Source organism: Electrophorus electricus, chromosome 11, assembly GCF_041902795.1.
Source record: "Electrophorus electricus isolate QZ-2024a chromosome 11, ASM4190279v1, whole genome shotgun sequence".
Lineage (NCBI taxonomy): Eukaryota > Metazoa > Chordata > Actinopteri > Gymnotiformes > Gymnotidae > Electrophorus > Electrophorus electricus.
This window is the reverse complement of record NC_137507.1, coordinates 16,375,920-16,395,000: the sequence shown is the minus strand read 5'-3', so window position 1 is coordinate 16,395,000 and position 19,081 is coordinate 16,375,920. Positions and strand designations below refer to the sequence as shown.

Sequence of the window (19,081 nt, the reverse complement as noted above, 5' to 3'; positions counted from 1 at the left end):
GGTACTATGCTACACAGCTGACATCAGAATGACACTAGCAGTTAGACATTCTGTTCATTTGTGACTGGAAACTTTGTTTAAGTGGTTACAATGGTCTATAGACAGCAGCAGTTCTCTCAGAGAGTGTTTGAAGTCGATCAGTAAGCCAACGATAGAGAATTCAGGCCAGATTCCCCATGAGTTTGAGCTGGCCTACCCGGTGCAGAGAGCACGGATAATCATGCACCCTCTCACATGTTCTTTCCCCTCACCTAAAACCTCCTCATCCGTCCTGCCCCTGCTTATGGGTAGGCTGAGGCTTTGTCACCCGTTCAACCCAACGGTTGCCTCCACCAGTCGAAACGATGGTTTATCGCAATGGGGGAATGATCTGCCTGCAAGGCTTCAGTTTACCGTTAATAGAGACATTTGAGCTGCCAGTGTGAGGACAGGAGACACTTGGAGTATGGACAGAAGAGGACAGATCTCCTTCTAAGTGTGTAGCCGCAGAGGGGGAGATTGGACTTATCAAAGTGAATCAAAGGCATTTGTGTCTCCTGTGACCTCTGTAGATGCCCCCCTCACCTGCCCCTTCTCCTACCCCTTCCACTTAGCACCTCACTCCTTCCCCATGTAGATGAATGTTCCTCGTGCCCTCTGACCCTGTGATGTTGGAGTGGTTACCAAGGGAGACACAAGGGCCCTCAGTGTCCTCTTAACAACCACCATGTCCATCCTCACCTGCACGCACACACCCACAATCCTGTGACCTGTAAAAGACCATAAGTTCTGACCTCCACCTCCAAGGAGATGTTCCGCACCCGAGTCCCCTCCACCCTGCACCACTACCCCCCATGCCCAGCATGTCTGTTGTGATGTGTTTTCACCAGAGGGCTAATGGCCAGAGAAGGAGGACAGTCTTATAACATGTGATGCTGTCTCTGGCTGTTTTCTAAACTAGGTGTCAATTCACAACAGGCTTCAGAGGTACCAGCTCAGCACAGCAGCAGCGCTGCCACGGAGCCCCGAGAGCGTCACCCTTCCTAACCATCGGGGGGAGCTCTACCATCAGCCCCAGCCGCCGCTGGAGTGCGCAGGCCCCACGCGCCCCTGCCCCCACCAGGCTGCTGTCCTCGGTGACACGCAGCCGGACGCATTCATACAGTGCAAACAAATCGTCAAGGTCATTGTCCTGGACAAGGGAGGCCACGGGCGCATGGAGGCCTTCCTTGGCCACAGCCCCACCCACCACCAGCAGTTCGTCCAATCCATCGTCTCCACGCCTGTGCGCTCGCTGGACGGGGGCGGATCCCGGCGGGAGAAGGACAGCTCCCAGCCCCCGTTGCCTCCGCCCCCACCACCCTACAACCACCCACATCAGTATATCCCCCCCGACCCACGCTTAACCCTCCAAAGGACTCCTAGTGGCTCTCGCAGTATAGTATAAGCTAGATATATATATATATATATATATATATATATATATATATATATATATATATATATGTCTGTGTGTGTGTGTGTGTGTATGTATGTATATATATATATACACAGACACACCCCATAACATGATCCTTCATATCATCACCTGTGTATATATGTAAACATACAGAGAGATATAAAAAAGGAAAGAAAAATACATATCTATATCCATATATTTAACATAATTAATTTAAAAAGAAAATAAGTATTAAAATAAAAGTATGTACTTTATCCTATTTTAAAAAATAAAAGTATGTACTTTACAACTTTGCAGATATGTGAAATAACAAATAAGTGAAAATAAGTTTTACTTGATTCATGTGTATTTTGAAAAACAAATATGTAGTTTTAACAACTTGAACTCTGACAGGTTGTATCATGTATTAACTGGAAAGACTTCTCTGGTGTTTTTTCAGAGCTAGCCAAGAAAGTGAACATGTCCAAGAACACGGCCTAATTCCAGCAGCAGCCTGTCCCCGAGTCGGTTCTGACATCTTTTAGTCTTTTCTTACCTCTCTGTAATTCCTGTCGTGTGTATGTGCACCGGACCGCCGATGTGATGATGTACGTGCCAAAGCGAGAAAGCTTCCACAATAAGCCGTCGCACTCTCTGGATGCCCAGGGCTAGAGGAGACACATCTGCTGTGTCTTTTATTTTGTTTCTTTTGACCCCTCTGCTTCTGTGTGTGATCGATCTTGTGTTTTCCTTTTACATGGGGACTTTTACTAAACCTTGTGGATGATTGACATGTCAGAAAATATCCATTTATCTGACTTTTAGACACATGTTCATACCCAGTAAGTGTGTATAGTTGGTGAACCACACATGATGACCGATCATGACTCACTGCCAAGAGCCAGTCACATCCAGCTGTATGTTACCCTTCACAGTGGTTATTGTTCTCTTGCTCAGGAATTCTAGGAGGTATTTAAAGGTGGTGTCATATCGAAAAGTCCTATTTGAACACTATGTAGCATCTTGGAAAGTAGAAGGCATTTACAAAGAGAACTTTTTATCCCTTCTGTCTTGGACATATGTATATCGGCTCAACAGTGTGTGCAGACAGCGGAGAGACTTCATCTATTTCCGTGACAGATATACAGACAACATTTATCTTGTCAGTGCGTCCTAGTCAGTATTCACCAGCTATATTGAACAGTCACTCCCAATGGACATACAGTTCAGTTAGTTTCACTGTTAGTTTGTTCAATTTAGTATAACTCTGATAACCTTCTGTTTGGCTTCTGAACTAAGCAGCACTAGAAAAAAAAACGCATCAATGGCACGGAACACTTTAGCCTGAACGTTTGTCTGCTTTGCTCTTGTTTGAACTGGACTGAAAATTGAACAATGGCTTGTTTGTTTTTATTTTTATTTGTTCCAAGTCTGTAAATATCAAATTCACAGCGTGAACAGGGAGTTGAAGTTATTTGGATCTGGTAAATGTCGATATGTCTAAGAACCCCCCCCCTTCTCTTATCAGCCAGAATGCTTTGTTCATAATTACATTGCGGCAGTTTGAAGCTCCCTATCTGATCCCATCTCTCTCATCTCATTCCTAGCACGTTTCCACATAAGGTAATGGCTGAAGCCACTGTCGGGAGAGGCAGAGTGAGCAAATCTCTCCGGAGCTTGGTGGTCAGGGTCGATTTAGCTGGCCCATGCTTGCTGATTGCACTGCAACAGGTCGACTAATCCCAACTGTCCCTGCTCACCACCACACCACTCTGCCTCTACAGAGTAAACAACGTAGCTGGGCCACTTAGCTGACCTCTGGCACTCGTGAAGGACAGCTTTGCCTTTACTCTCCCAATTCATATTTTACAGTTGTGAGCCCAGCCTTGCAAACCTGACATTCTTCTAAAAGGGTTTTGTTGCTTTGTTTACATTTTAGACATATGGCACCTTCGAATTAAGATCAAGAAGAGGTCTCAAACGTTGAGCCAGTTCCTTTAATAACACGAGAATCTTCTTGTCTATGAAATATTGAGTGAATGCTGTTGGTTTTTCAGTGTCTTTCTAGCAGCCCTGCACACATTCCCTCAGGGGGTTAAAATGGAGGTTGGGAAAACCTCTGGCTGAACCACGTGTGAGTGTGTAGTGCCTGAGATCTGAGACACAACCATCCTATACAATAGAGGCTTGTTAAGAGTCAGGTATGCAGCCAAAAGCGAAGATGCTAACAGCTGACTGCTGTCGAAAGGGCTAGCACTCTGCTTCCCATACTTTAAATAGTACTGACTCTTAAGTTAGGTACACAGGGTGTGATTGATGGGCTCTGGCATATCTTAAAAACAACCACTCACATTCTTTGCTTTGACCCCCTTTCTTCTCTGTCTATCAACACACTATTAAAATTATTTATGTCTACACATTTAACCTTGAGAAGTGCTTTTTTGCCCCCTTTGGTTGAACGACTTATGTCCGCTCAGTATATGTGTTGAAGTGTTGATATAACATTTCAGGTCCTGAGCTTGCCTAATTTTTGGGTTATGTTGTGAGCTGTACGCAGTATATGCTCTGTATGTAATTCAAGTCCTCTTCAGTGTGTGTATTGTAGTGGTGACTTGATATTTCCATAAAAACACATTAGCTGAGTCTGAAATCACATACTCTGCTCTGTTTGTCAGAGTATATGCACCTGGCTAATCTGTGAATTGCACACGATTTAAGAACACTATAAAGTATGCGGTTAAATTGCATACTACTGAAATGCATATCAAGGATTTGAGATGCTCGTATGACAGATCATTTATTAGGTAACCTCGCTAATGTTAGCTGGCACTTTTCAAATATAAATTAGCCAAACCAGCTTTTTTTAAGGTGACATACGTAAGCAGTGAATTTGAAAATCTAACATGTTGTTTTCTTATATTTGTAATTCACAGATTCAGCCAGAGCTGATGTAAGTCCCACAGTTTCCTTGAAATAGTAAGACAAGTGTTCTGTGCAGTGCACTAGCCCTTTCAAAGTATGACATCCAGGTAGGGCTTTGGGAACATGAACACAGTAATTGCTCAATCATACAAAAAAATGTATAGTATGCCAGTACATGATTTCAGACACGGCCGTTGATCAATGGCGTTGTATTCTTATAATGTCTTTAATATTTATACAGACAATAATATTCTCTACTCTTTCGGGACTGTTATGATTCTCTACTGCATTAGCACTTTACAAAGATTACTTAAATGTTTGAATCAATCAAGCTGTTAACAAAAGGGGGGGATACCTGCTCGCTCTGCTTCAGCTCAGAGATGCGAAACCATGAATAACTGCAGTAACTCATGGGACTGTTTAACATGATCTCTTTAACAAGACTACCTAAATGTCTGTGTCCATCAGGCTTATAAATAAAGGTAAACTATATCTGCTCTGAACTCTCTCGTGTTTCAGCTTGTAGACGCCATAACCAGAGTGCCCCCGAACAACTCCGATTAGAGTGCAAATCCGGAGGGCCGAAGCTGACAGGCACAGAAGCCTTTTAAATTAAGAGCGGCGAGCGGTCACGGTGTCTGGCTAGGCTGCATTACGGGGAAAGGTCTCTGACATCACAAAGGAATCTGATCCTGTCACTGGGCCGTTTATCTGATCTGTTCAAGGACTTTGGCATCTGGTGGGATGTTGCCTCTTAGTGGATTACTAGCATAAGCTCACATAAAGATGGGGAAGAAAACGAACAAAAAAAAACCCCACTTTCTGAGAGACAAATAATGACATAAAGGAAATGAATTAAACAAAAACTTTCTTTTCGTGTAATATTACAATATTAAATATGTAAAAAGGCTCAGGCATTTTTATTATTAAATTTGTGTAGATTAAACTGGTATTACTATACTAAATTTACATATCAGTAAAATAAATTCATTATGTTGTCAGAGGTGATTATTTTATATCCAGAAATGGTTAATTAAACACATCTATATTGCATACAGTAGTATGCATATAAAAGAAAATTGTGCAAAACACTTTTTTGATAGTGACATCAAAACACTTGCCTTTTGAATCAGATATAAGGCTTTTCAAACAAGTTTCTTTATAGATAAAATGAAGAATACTAAAATAAGGCACAGCTGTTCTATCATTAATCAAACAATAATCAAACTTTTTTTTTTCAGTTGAATAATTTGGTTAACTTGAACACTTGAACAATTCCTCTAGACATCAAGATAACTTTGTATAGCAATTTATTGAGGAAATCCTAATTGAAAAATCAAATATAAATAAACTATAAATCTGTAGTATAAACAAAAGTAACTATGGAATATGCCATTAGGCATCACAATCTTTACAATCTCTGAAATTCCGAAATACATATCTTAGTTAACTTCTATTTTACAATTTATAAAATATAAATTGTACACATGTACTTTAAGAGCTGTAGAGATGTTCAAAATTATAGTAAAGTGCACAGAGTTTCCAGAGAAACAGAGCATTTCAGATAAATGTCCTTCAGAGGTGCTTCGCACTTTGGTTATACAGCTGATGAAGGACCTCTGTCCGAAAAGTTCTGTTTCTCTGGAAACTCTGTGTACTTTACTACAATTTTGACTCTTTCTACAGCTCTTGCTACAGTACACTGCATTTACTCATTATATATATATATATATATATATATATATATATATATATATATATATATATATATATATATATATATATATATATATATATATTAAGATGACTCGATGTGGGTCGAACACCTTTTCCCCAAACCTCTTCTCTCTTTCAGCATGATGATGAAACATAATGAACTGACACATCTGTACATGTGCAGGCCAAGTAGAACAGGGCCCTGTGCTCCACCGAGCTGATGCTGTGTGGGATCATAGAGAAAAGAACAAAACACAGCTAAAGTTAAGAGAAGAAGCATTCCACATTTCTTTCTGGAGCTAATAAAACATGTTCTGCATACTACTGATAAACTGTTTTAAACATATTTTTATTTTTATTTTTGGATGGCCTAATACGTTTTCATTCCACTTTACATATATGTTTGTCTCAGAAAAAAAAGCTCTCTCAAAAAAAGCACGATTTTCACCCATTAATTAATTTGTCACATTCATGGTATTTTATGCCTGTGTGTTTTATGTGCCTGTGAAAACTGTTATGAAGTCTGTGAAAATGCCTTGAATTGTGTATAATTATATATAGGGAGTTTAGTCTTCTCGAATGCTACACAGAACCACAAAATCATCATCCATTATGTGCTGAAGGAAAAGGTGAAAGCTTGAAAAAAGTATTTTTCTCTGTACTTTCTCTGCACGTTCATAGGCAGAGAAATTGGTTTGACATTCAAATTCACATTCGGTTTTGCAATAAAGTCCTCTCAGTGTAGGCCATGCCTGAGTCACACAAAGTTCTCACACTAAAAGAAATACGAACATGTGGGCTGAGGTTGCAGTTCAGTCTTTTAGAAATGCTCTCCAGCTGACAGCAGGTAAGAATTAGGAAGGAATACCGGTCTTAAGTCATTGGCCAGGGTGCTTCTTTTCAGTGCTCTGTTTCCTGAACGCCCTTCTCTGTACTCAAGGAAGTGATGTCAGACAGAATCTTTGTCTTTGTTCCTTCCAGGCTGGATCACCTCGGAGGGCGTGGTCATTATATGCCAGTGTAAACAGTTGGAAACAGCCATTAATACTGTGTTTAGTATAAGTGCTGTTTTAAAACTGATACAAAACATGTATTTTTACGGTCTTAGACATAGAACCAGCAAGTCCTGAAGGAAATATTTAGAATAAAAATTAGAAAAAGAAAAAGTGAGCGAGAACCACAAAAATATGTGACACTGGCTATATTCAAATGAAGACTGACCTCTTCACTGAGTGACTGAGCACTTAGATATGCACTTAAAAAGGTCACCTACCAAATGCTGTACATGTACATTTAAATGGGGGGGGGGGAGATATCTGAGTGGCTTTCAGCTGTGAAAGACAGGTTTAAAAAAGCCAGTGAAAAAAGCCTTACCTGGCGAATGTTGCCCTTAGTGCTGAAGAACCCGTAGACGAAGTACCCAGGAATGAGCACCATGGAGGAGAGCAGCATAATCCAGCCGACACCCTGCCCCCACTCTGGGTACACATAGCTGCCCGGGGTCAGTGGGGTCACATCGATAGCTTTGAAAGTGAAGACTCCCTTCACACAGAAAACATGGGACACAGCCTGGCCATCAGCCATCAGTCTCCAGCTGGATCAATAAGTTGATTAATGCGTGGGTCGATCGATGGATCAATGAATGGCAGGATGGTGCAGAGAAGCAGAGTGGGAGAGTGAATGATGGGTCAAATAAGGACGTGGCCCTCACTGGGGAGCTTTGCTTATGGCTTCTGTCACAGGGATCTCTGGTGTTTTTATGAGCAGAAAGGATTTTCCATACCAGGCAGATTAGTAGGGTGAAATAAAGGCAGCAGGGCTTCCACCAGCAACGGGCTCGATAGCCGATCATCTCATCAACATTGTTATAGAACCTCTATAGGAGAGAAGAAAGATGAGAGTCTGAGAGGAAGAGAGAAACCCTGTTAAATAAAGGTAATCTGCTATGAAGATGATGCGTGCTATCTTTAAAATTAATGAGGGGTGTCAAGAAATTTTTCTTGAAGTCTGTAAACCCTGCTGATCATTTGGTAAATAAACTTTTGTGCTCTTCGTAAGCCAGCAATTTTGAGTATAAATGTTTTGGTTTGAGTTCAAATGTTGCAGACAGTTGAATCTAAACTCCTGAGCCAGTTTAGAACGAACACACACACACACACACACACACACACACACACACACACACACCTTTAATCGCAGAGAAAAACTGCAGTTCAGGCAGTTATATTGGAATGGAAAACACAAAATTCCGTAGGAGTGGGCTTTACCTGTGTGAAATGGGACAAGAGAATGATGAAGGCTATAATGCAGATGACAAGGATGAATTCCTTCTTTCTCTTCCTCTAGGAGGGTGGGGTGCTCATCTATCAGAGCTGTGACCAAACCTTTCACAGCACAGAACTGTGACGGAAATTATAGTCATAAAACCATGTTGCCATGCCCATACTTAGATATACTAGGGTCTCCAGAATGGTTATTTTTGCAGTATGCTTAAGCTGTCAAACTAGATGAAACAAAATTGTAGAATGTCACACTTCTGGGAATTTATTTAAAATATGCATTTTAGCATTTTAGAGGTGTAGCACCTGTGTGTGTGTGTGTGTGTGTGTGTGTGTGTGTGTGTGTGTGTGTGTGTGTGGTACTGGATAGAACCAGATAACAGCACAGTCACCCCCCCATCCCTATATTTGTGTGTGTATCTATGTGTGGGCTTATGCATGTATGTATTTGTGTGTGTGTGTGGGGGGGGGGGGGGCTAATATAGTACCTGGCTATCCAGTCCTAGCATCAAAATCATGGGGAAGAATAAAATGGCCCAGAGGAAGGACAGGGGAATCTGAGTGGCCGCCTGAGGGTACACCAGACATACCAGTCCCGGACCCAGAGTGTAGAATCACACACCCTGTACACTCCCAGCTCTGTGATGTCAGTGTATCACACTCCCAACCAAAGCTCAAAGCTCTGGAACAAAGCAACCATTCTCCACATTAATTGATCTTAATACCAAGCTTCTATTGTAACTCCATTTTTTAAATCCTAAATGTGTGTGTGTGTGTGTGTGTGTGTGTGTGTGTGTGTGTGTGTGTGTGTGTGTGTGTGTGTGTGTGTGTGTGTGTGTGCGTGTGTGTATGTATGCATTTTTCTTCCATAGAGAAAACAAAGCACTCATTACTCTGGATACTAGCATCAGCTAAATGGTATAAGTGCGTGTGTGTGCATGTGGGTGTGTACATGTGTGTTTGTGTGCTTCAGTGCATGGTTGCATGTGTAGCTGAGGCAGCTAGTTCCTGAATAGATTTTTTTATTTTTTTTTTGGTGGTGGTGTGGGACATGAATCCTACAATGGAGAAAATGACAATGCCAGCAAACATAGTGGTGAACATACTGAGTTTATGCAGCACACCGTGATGGCATCCCCACAACACAGAGGAGAATGCCCAAGGTTAACATACAGGTCAGGGGTCACCTCATGATTTCATGTATGTAGTTTAACTGCTTAGCAGGGTGGTAGGGAAAATAAGCCTTTCCTAATAAATCTTTTTCACATTGGCAGGATGGCACTAATTTCACTATCCATTTAGTAGAGTTAGACTAGACCTACCTGTTGACATTGTTATTGAAGGCATTGAAGCTCCCCAGAGCACAGACAGAACCCAAACCCAGACCATAAGAGAAGAAGATCTGAGTAGCAGCGTCCAGCCACACCTAAACCAGACAAGGAGCAAATAACTCTTTGAGTTTGAGCAGTCTCAGCGTCAGGTCTCATCTTAGCAGGATGGGTGAGTCTTCATTTCACTTATTTCCATCACCTTAACGGCAAAGGTGTGCAGGATGAATGTTTAAGGATTCAACAGGTTTATGCCTGTCATGTATATATTATAGACGTGGTTAGAAGTATCTGCTTAGAAGTGTAGCAGCAACATTTGTTTAGAAAGTTTCTCCTGAAGTAGATTTCATGGGCACACTGCAAGGTGGAGTGCTGGAGGGTCTGTTGGCCTTGTAAGCCACCTGCTATTATGTTTTCACGTTGCAGACTATATTTCAGAACATTGTGCACTACAGAGAAAGTGGGACTCTCCGTGCCTGCCTCTGAAGCGAGCTCTACCTTAGATTTTGAAAAGCTTGTTGAAGTCAGGAGTGGTATAGCAGAGGATGCCATCCCTAGCCCCGGGGAGAGCGAAGAGCAGGATGAAGAGCATGAAATATGGATAAGTGGCAGAGAAATACACCACCTGGAGGGGGACAACAATGACGAGGGGGATGGAGAGAGTCCATTTGGCAAAAAGCACGGCTCAGATGTTTTCCGATGGCTGGGGTTTCATGGTGACTTGTTTCGGATACTGCTGGATTATGGTTTGTGCATTATAAGCTAATGATTGTGTTTAATTGGTAATGTCTATCAAGGCTGTGAGCCACTGGAGAGTATTATCCACATATGTAATTCACATTAAAACCCAGTGATCCTCTGACAGCAATAAGACAGAGATACAAGATACATGCACTGCCGAACGTTGGGACCGATCACATTTTTTACAGGAAAACCATGAGGGCACAGGCTTCTGTACGTTCTGTAGGTGGCATGTGATGCAGGAAACATGCCCTGGCAGTACTACCTTTCCACTCCACTCCACACCTTTCCAGATAGTGAGGTAGAACAGGATCCAGGGCAAGAGTCCCAGCCAACAGCCTCCTCCAGACCGCCGGTCAACTGGTGCATGTTCCTCCTGGAGAGGTAAACAAAGGCACACACAGGCACACACACACACACATACACACAGGCACACACACACACACACACACACACACACACACACACACACACACACACACACACACACACGTATAGTTCAGGCTAAGAAGTAAAGTAAAAATCCTTTCCAGGATTTTGTTCCAACCACCTGGACTTGCTAATTATTTCAAGCCAGCGGACAGAATTAATTAGGGAAATCAACTGGGTAATAAACAATCATGGTAGGGTTTTTGGTTTTTGAACTTGAACTTATGTTTACCCGTAGGGGCGTCACACCACCACAGGCAGCATGTTCACCGTGCTCTAATATACCCCTTCCAATTAATTAAAGTTTCACAAGTAGCTGATGAGTTGCTTCACGTGTCTGAAATTAGAAAAAGTGTTAAGCTCAGCACTGCTATGGTCCTCCTGAGCTGGGCACTGTGTCAAGCCTCATTAACTAGTTAAGGATAAGGTTAATCAACTAGTTAACTTTGTAGTTATACTAGATTAGAGCAAAAAGATTTCTGCACAGAGGCCTCATCGATGCCTGTGGTAAACTGATAACATAAGCTGGTTATGATAAGATCGATCAGGCTTCCCATACTCCCAGAACTCCATGACAACGCTGTTCAGGTTAGTGGTGTCTGTCAGGCTATATATGTAAAAATATCTATCAGTATTCCTAGGTTTGTTGCAGCTTTGCTGTGGCAGCTTCTGTTGAGAGATGGAGAGGGTGATATCAGGACAGGTAGATGGATGGGCTGACAGACCAATGGATAGATCAGCAGTTCTCCAGCCAAGAAACATTACCGATTCAAGAGTTTTGCATGCCACTACAAACATAATTTGGCTTCTGGAGTAGCTCTTGAAGCTATCTGCTTGATGAGTGGATGCCAGGCATGTTAATAATAGTAGAATAATAGAATAATAGAAATATATTTCAAGTGCCTTTCACAATACTACTACTATTACACAGAACAAAAACAAATAAATCAAAGAGCGATAAAAAAACAGACTCCGTCCACCCAAGTGCTATATGAAGCTTGTTTAGCAGTCTGCTTCAGTGTGTCAGGGTGAGGAGAAAGTTTTTAAATCCCATTAAACACAGAGAGCCCTCTCAGTGTAGGCCACTCTGCCCAGAAAGGAAAAAAAACTAGATGGTTCTAATTTCTCCACTGACTTTTAAAGTGCACGCCAGAGTGGAGAAGGGTCCACAAAGAGTTTGGCCAAGGGGGCAGGGACGCGGAGGGCAAAAGCGTGAAACAAGCATAGGAGGAATGTATTAAAAGAAGCAGAGGTTGCCAGAGCTGGAGAAATAACCCTTCTTTCGGAACAGCAAAAACAGAACATTGTGCTCCAAAAGAAGAAGATGGAATAGATGGAATTTTAAGTGGTAAAACCTATATCTCATATGTTTGCTCATGGCACAGTTGCAGTCATTGAATTCCATCTCACTGGTGTCTGAATGAGTGAATTGGGGGGATGAGTGATGTATAGTTAGCTAATTTCATAATGCATTTAAGTGAATAAAGGCTGGAACAATAAATGTGCCACTGAATTAAAGAGGCAGGCATGATGGACCTGACAGGTACTAGTCTGAGGGTGAGGTGGGACATACTGGTCTGAAGGAGCTAAACAGGTAACAGAGTGCCCAGGCAATGATGATGATGTAATAAATGTTGAACCAGAAGGACAAAATCGCAGCAGCCCGACCCACACCTGGCAGACAGAGAGAGAGAGAGAGAGAGAGGGAGAGCGAGAGCGAGAGAGCAAGAGAGAGAGCGAGAGAGAGTGACCAAGAGAGAGGTGTTCAATGTCAAGTGGTCAAATGTGGTCGCAGGAGTTCATATAAAGTTTTAAAAGAAGATATAAAAGCAACACCAGACCTAACCAGAACCATCTGTAACTTTTTATATGAACTTATTATACAATTTGGTACAAATTGTGGGTGTGTGTTTGGGAAGTGCAGCATGAGTGGGGTAGTGGTAGCTCAGTGGTTAAGGTACTTGACTTAATTTGAAGGTTTCTGGTTCAAGCCCTACCCTTGCCATGCTTGGGCCTCTGAGCAAGGCCCTTAAACCTCACTTGCTCAAGTTGTACTCACTCATAATTGTAAATTGCTTTGGATAATGCCACAAATGTACAAGGAAATTGGAGGGCTTTGGCTGTATTTCCCACCTTTCATCATTGGTATAGGTTTCCATACCCCTAAGCCTCTTACTGAGGTGTACTGTCCCAAGGCAGTTTCCAGCAGCACCCCAATAAGCACTAGTGTGAAAGTCAAAGGTATCTTTGAAACAGCCTTCCATAATTCATGTCTCATACCTGCTCTCTGGTTAGATGTGCCTATCAGTGCTATGTGTAACATGGCTGATTCACCATGTATATTATTGACTGTATTATCAGAAAAGCCAAATTCCAGAATGTACTCAAGAGAGATTAAAAAGTGCAGCATTTCCCATATTGCAGTGCTTTTAGAACGCTTAAACGATCACAGAGAGTAACAGAAGTTTTCTTAATGGACTGGATAACCTAAGGCTCTTTCATTTTATCTACAGTGAACTTTTGGTTTTCCTATTTAGTGATTTTTTTTATGTATTGCTATCTATGTGCATTCCCATGTAGAACTGTTACAGTATTTCAGCAAGCATAATTTTCACTTCACTTTTTTTTTATGTACCTCAACAAGTAATAACATTTATATACATTTCTGTGTAATGTGAGTGAATCTAATGTGCGAAATGCACTTTACCTGCTAAATGCCCTCATTAAATGGTGAATATGATTGAAAGATCACAGGGAATAAGTCATTAAAACTAGTCAGTAGTGATTTACAGACTCGCAGCTCAAAAGAACTCCATCTGCCATTATAGCTATTTTAAGGACCCAGGCCTCTGCAGTAGTCAAATGGCAGCATGTCTAATGGAGGAGTAGGGCATGTGTAGGATGCCTGTCCTATCAGGGAGAGATCCCTGACACTAGATCAATTCTTAATCAGCTATTCCCTGACCTAAATGGGCCTGAACCGAACAGTCAATTTCACTCACATAGAACTTCCTCCTTGCTGCTTAGCTGGCATAGGTGGAGGTGTATCTTTAGTAATGGTTACAATTAATGTGCAGTAAGTCGAATAGGCTCATGATTCGAGTGGTGTTTAGTTAAATGTTTCCTACTCCTGCACTTGAATCTTCTGCAAAACGCCTCATCATTTAGCTTGAATGGTTCAATTCGTTCAGATAATGTTCCAAAACCAGGGGAAATCGTAAACTGTGCATTGGAGAGGGACAGCAGCTCTGGTACTGAATAGCATGTCAATCTTAGATGTGTTGTTTTCCACCCCAGTCCTCAGGGACCACTGACACTACCCATTTTTGCTCCATCCTTACTCCTAGCTGTTTCTTTAGCAGGTATTTAGTGTTCTTGTTTGGTTCAGATGTGCTTAAATTAGATGAGGGCAAAAGAAAATTGGACCATCTGTGAGCCCCTAAGAGCGGGGATGAGAATTATTATCCTAGAGTAATCCACAAAGATCTTTTCAGTGATTAACATATAAGGAAATTTCCCCTGTTCTGCTGCTTCTTACCATTACCACTCTTCCCACACAGATAGGGTAACCTCCAGATATGTCCCAGGTAAGTGGCGTATCCGATGCAGGACAGCAGAAAGTCGAACTTGCCCTTCCAGTTTCCCCGATCAGAAAGCTCTTGCCCCTTCTCTTCAGCATGAACAGTCAGGCTGTTGTTCAGCCCCTCGAATGGTACAATCTGCTTGACCTCTGAGGGTGAGTTCAGGTCCATCGTGCTCCGGCGAGTCTACCCCATGGTCGGGCCAGCGGACACACCGCAGTCCAGCTATGTCCAACTATGGTCCACTCCCGAACCCAAAGTCCTGCTACATTAATGTCCACTTCCTGGTGCAGATATTTGCCACTAGTTCTGCAGATGGTTATTGGTGATTAGTGCACAGATCATTCAGCTGGAGAAGGAAATATGGACAGCATTGGGTGGATGCCTACGGCCAAAGTCAAGACTCACTTAGAAAACTGTCTTGCCTTCAGTCGGAGAGTCAAGCTTTAACAGTACAGTATTTCCACTTCCAACATTTATGAATAGAACCTTTATGTATGGAATGCCTAGAGGGTTTTCGGCTTCCATGAAAATCTAAGCCATCTTCTAGAATCTGCTCTCCTTTTGTTGAGAGCAGGAGCCCAAGGTGTGTTGTGAAACATCAGCTACTGGAGCATTAAAGAAGATTTCGTCAGCATTGGGTCAATATCAGAGTGCCTTGAACAACCCCTATTTTACTCTGAAGTGTAATTTAGCCCTCTGAAAGACTTCTGACTCAGTTTGTCCTAATGACACATCCGCTTTCACCCCCTTACACTTTAGGGTTTCCAAGAAAGAGAAATTAGAATGAAATATCTTTTAAATATTGGCTTGATGGCCTTCCTCGCCAACCCCTCCCCGTGGACGTGTATCCGTCCGTGATTTTGAGCTATTCAATTTGCTAGTAAGCATAGCAATTACAGTTAAATTATGACCTTGGCAATACATATGCTTTTGTTTACTCTCATCAAATCTTGACAGACACATTGATTTCCTTTGCAAAACTATGGTGATGAAAGTAATCTGGATTGAATTTTTTTTCCCAGCCTAAATAAAAACACTCCGTCAACCCTGTCCAATTACACTATCATTTTCAGCAGGCCCTCAAACAGCATCACTCATTACAGACACAGAATAATTTATTAATTAAGCAAACCAGTAGAGGTAAACCATGGCCAATGAAAGTAGCCACAATACATGAAAGCCCAGTGCTTTTGAGGTTTGTGCCCCAGCTGTTTGACCCTGCCTGTATTATGTTAATGCATTATAAGGAACTCCAGGTTACTTTCTAGCCCTTGCTGGCAGGTTGAAGATCTCAGTGGCTCTAATCATCAGTTTCTTCAGATCCTGAATGTTTCTGCTCTCCCTTAATTAAACTGTATTAGGGGGTTGTATAAACAGTAGAAGACGAGCGGAACTGTACCTGTGAGACCAGGTGGTGTATCTTCTCCTGTTTGGTGCGAGGCAAAGCCAGAAACCAGTGGTGAATTCCAAAATACCCAGAAGGAACTCAGACCCCGACACCCAGCTCCCTGGTCCTGCCACGTGCCTTACAGAGTCTGAAGGAAATGGCCCCAGTAGTCCAGCTGAAGCAAGTTTCTTTCTTCTCTCGTTCTGTTTCTCTCTTTTTTGCCAATTGCTGGGACCCCTAATCCCTGGTAAGCCTGTAGCTGTAATTGATTCACAGATAATAAGATTCAACCTGTTCTCTGATAGAATCAGATTATTGCTTTACCACAGTAAGAGCACTGATCTTACAGGGGTCAGTGTGTACTTGTGTGTGACCACTACTTTCCGCCATTGTGGTTGCCATGGGGTACCACCTCAGAAGAAAATGCCATGCAAGTAGTGAAAGAGCTTGTTGAGTTTTGAAAAATCAAGTAGGCACCAGGCCTAAAATACAGACAACATGAGGTCAATCCCAAAAAAAACCCTGAATGACATGATGACATCATCAGTTAAGACCTCTGTCATGTGTGAATTTTGTGAGTTCATTGATGGGGAGGTGTACTGTATAGTTTGTAGGTTTATATATAATCTGTATAAAAACTCTCCTTCTGCTTGTGTCCACCTGCCATCCAGCTCTGGAGGCCCAGTGTGTGTGTGTGTGTGTGTGTGTGTGTGTGTGTGTGTGTGTGTGATTTCCATTTGGATAGGAATGCCATGCGTCACGCTGCTCTGTCTGCTGTAGAAGTCACGTACATGTATTTTCACATTACAGAGGCTAGCTATGCTTATTCAGTACATATAAACCATAAAATCAAACACAAGCAGGATGTGTTGTTTATTTGTTTATTTTTAAAATATTAACAGTTCTGCAACCCACATCAATCACGTGAGAGAAAGGGCAAGCTAGCAGCTCTGCTTTCGGCTGAAGGCGCCAACACACTCTTGCATCTTTGTGGAGTGGCGTTGTCCCAGACAATCAGGGTGCGGTTCAGCTTACAGATGACTGCACCAGGTAGGTAAAAGTCAAAATATGTCGGTAAGGAAGCTGTGGAGCTGTTGGTAGTTCCTATCAGGCGTCTTGAGGTGCCCCTTAGCAGAATGGGTTTTTTATTCTTTATCCTCTGCCGCTCTGACATATCTTGAATCTTTGTCTTGCTATATTTCAGTCCCATTGCAGACAACAGTTAGATGAGGGTGTGTGACTGAGAAAGAGATTTAAAATGCACTAACATTTGCAGAACTGAATCCTACTGATTCTATGGAATTGTGATGTCAGCAGGGGAAACATTCCAGAACTGTTGTATCTGGTGAAGCAGCTGGCAGGAAGCTTAAAAAAAAACAAAGATAGATCTGGCCCTAAAATCTGATTGGCTAAGCTGAGCTGCCAAGTTATATACATACACTTTGACTTTATACACTATGACACTATGCTTCACAACAATAAATCCTCCATATACATTTACATTTATTCTCAGCTCACCCTCTTTCTGATCAGCACCTACAGTGCTGAAATCATGCCAGCTGTCCTTCTGCAATGCCATGCTTTAGCAGCACGTAGCAAAGTCGCAAATTGTATCTGTTCAATATTTCAAAGAGAAACAAAAATATATAACAAATATATTAGGCTTACAGGCCTGTCAGATAGCGAATCAGTGTTGGTGTAATTCTTACTCGTCTGGGTGAGTGCTAGTTTAGCCCTTCCTTGTTGTTTATGGGGTTTACTTTTCATGAGTATGTGTTACTTCAATTATTTTCTGTTGTTTATCAGGTCTGAATATGTGCTAATATGTGCTATTTAGGATTTATATGTGTGAATATGAACTAGTTTAGTAATTCCCTGTTGTTTATGGGATTTACTATGCCTGAATTCTGTTGTGTCAATGTCATACAACACCTTTTATGCCAGTAGATAACTCACTCAGGCAGTTCAGATGCTGAATCACATTGTTAGAATCACTCAGAATAATTCCTGTAAGTCTGTACTGGTTAGTTTGTACTGACGTCTGTGCAAGTTTGTTTTTTGTTTTTTTTTCTATGCAATGCTAATTAAATAAACCTACCCCATAATTAATCAGCCTTATACTTTCACTAACATTCTTTTTTTTACTAGGCTGTCCTTATAAGACACTCGGCCCTGCATTGTTTATCTGAATTCACTTGTCAGAGCACACTCCAGAAAGTCATAGCTTGAAGTGTGATACATTAGTTGTAAATAAGACTGTCTTGAATAGATTCAGACAAATTAACAGACTAAAATATTTTGATATAGGAAAAGAACAAAAAAAATGTAACAAAAATATTTTTTGCTAGGAAGAGTAGAGCCATTATGGAAAGAGAAAATGTAATCCAAAAGAGGAAGCTGCATAGTTAACATTTACAAAGATGGGTTTGATGTGAAATATATAAATTAAGATAAAGGTAATTTAATATTTGTGTTTAATTGTCTGTATTTATTTACTTGTTTTACATGAATGTAGTTATTGTAGGGTATTGTTAATGTTGTTTATGTTGTTTAACAAACTCTAGCACTTATTGTTTATAGCAATTATCATTGTTTAAGATAGACCTTATGTATTTTGTACTTCTAGGTATCAGCATTCATCCCTGTATTCTACAGTATTCTAGTTCATTGGTATGTTTGATTCTACCCTACTGTACTGTACTTGGATATATTCTATGAGTAAATGACAAAGCACTTTTGTAAGTCGCTCTGAATAAGAGCGTTTGCTAAATGCCGTAAATGTAAATGTAACTTTGGTGTTTTGCATTAGCAAAAATCAGGCCCAGGACTGGAAAGTACTAGTTTATCATGTTCTCTGTTTCCACATAAAGGCTGTGGAGTATTCAGCTGTGTCCATTTTGATAAGGGAGATTTTCATTTGGAATACAGAAGGGACCTAATATGCAAACAAGAATGTGAAAGGAGATAGTGAATATGTAAAGATGCCCTAAAAGTATTTGTGGTTGAATTTCATTACAGTAGAAAGCTTTTTTGGTATCTATGACATTATACTCTTTATAATATACACTGTTTTAGCTATACACTAACAAGCCACTTCATTAAGTCCATCTGCTTGTATCCACACTCATTGTCTATTTTATCAGCTCCACTTACCATATAGGAGCATTTTCTAGTTCTACAATTACAGACTGTAGTCCATCTGTTTCTCTGCATATGTTTGTAGCCCCTTTCACCCTGCACTTCAGTGGTTAGGACCCCCACAGGTCCACCACAGAGGT

General features: G+C 41.4%; 2 protein-coding genes across 6 annotated transcripts in view; one reads left to right on the top strand and one right to left on the bottom strand.

Annotated features, from left to right (window-relative positions):
- Positions 1–4,842, top strand: part of iqsec3a (IQ motif and Sec7 domain ArfGEF 3a) — an 83,988-nt gene extending 79,146 nt beyond the window's left edge. For 4 of the 5 annotated variants that reach the window (XM_035528639.2, XM_081723758.1, XM_081723756.1 and 1 more), the window contains one exon: positions 941–4,842. In XM_035528639.2, the coding sequence (XP_035384532.1) occupies positions 941–1,426 (486 nt within the window). In that variant the 3' untranslated portion in view covers positions 1,427–4,842. The remainder of the gene's footprint in view (positions 1–940) is intronic. The other variant, XM_027020668.3, reaches the window with a different exon arrangement.
- Positions 4,843–6,812: 1,970 nt separating this feature from the next.
- slc6a1l (solute carrier family 6 member 1, like) lies at positions 6,813–14,584 on the bottom strand. The gene is given in 16 exon segments (XM_081723178.1): positions 6,813–6,830; positions 7,430–7,597; positions 7,839–7,931; positions 8,323–8,397; positions 8,399–8,455; positions 8,823–8,937; positions 9,329–9,438; positions 9,441–9,472; positions 9,658–9,760; positions 10,156–10,287; positions 10,669–10,730; positions 10,733–10,779; positions 11,392–11,501; positions 12,406–12,506; positions 12,966–13,055; positions 14,371–14,584. Coding segments are annotated over 16 exon segments (1,527 nt in total).
- Positions 14,585–19,081: the final 4,497 nt, after the last annotated feature.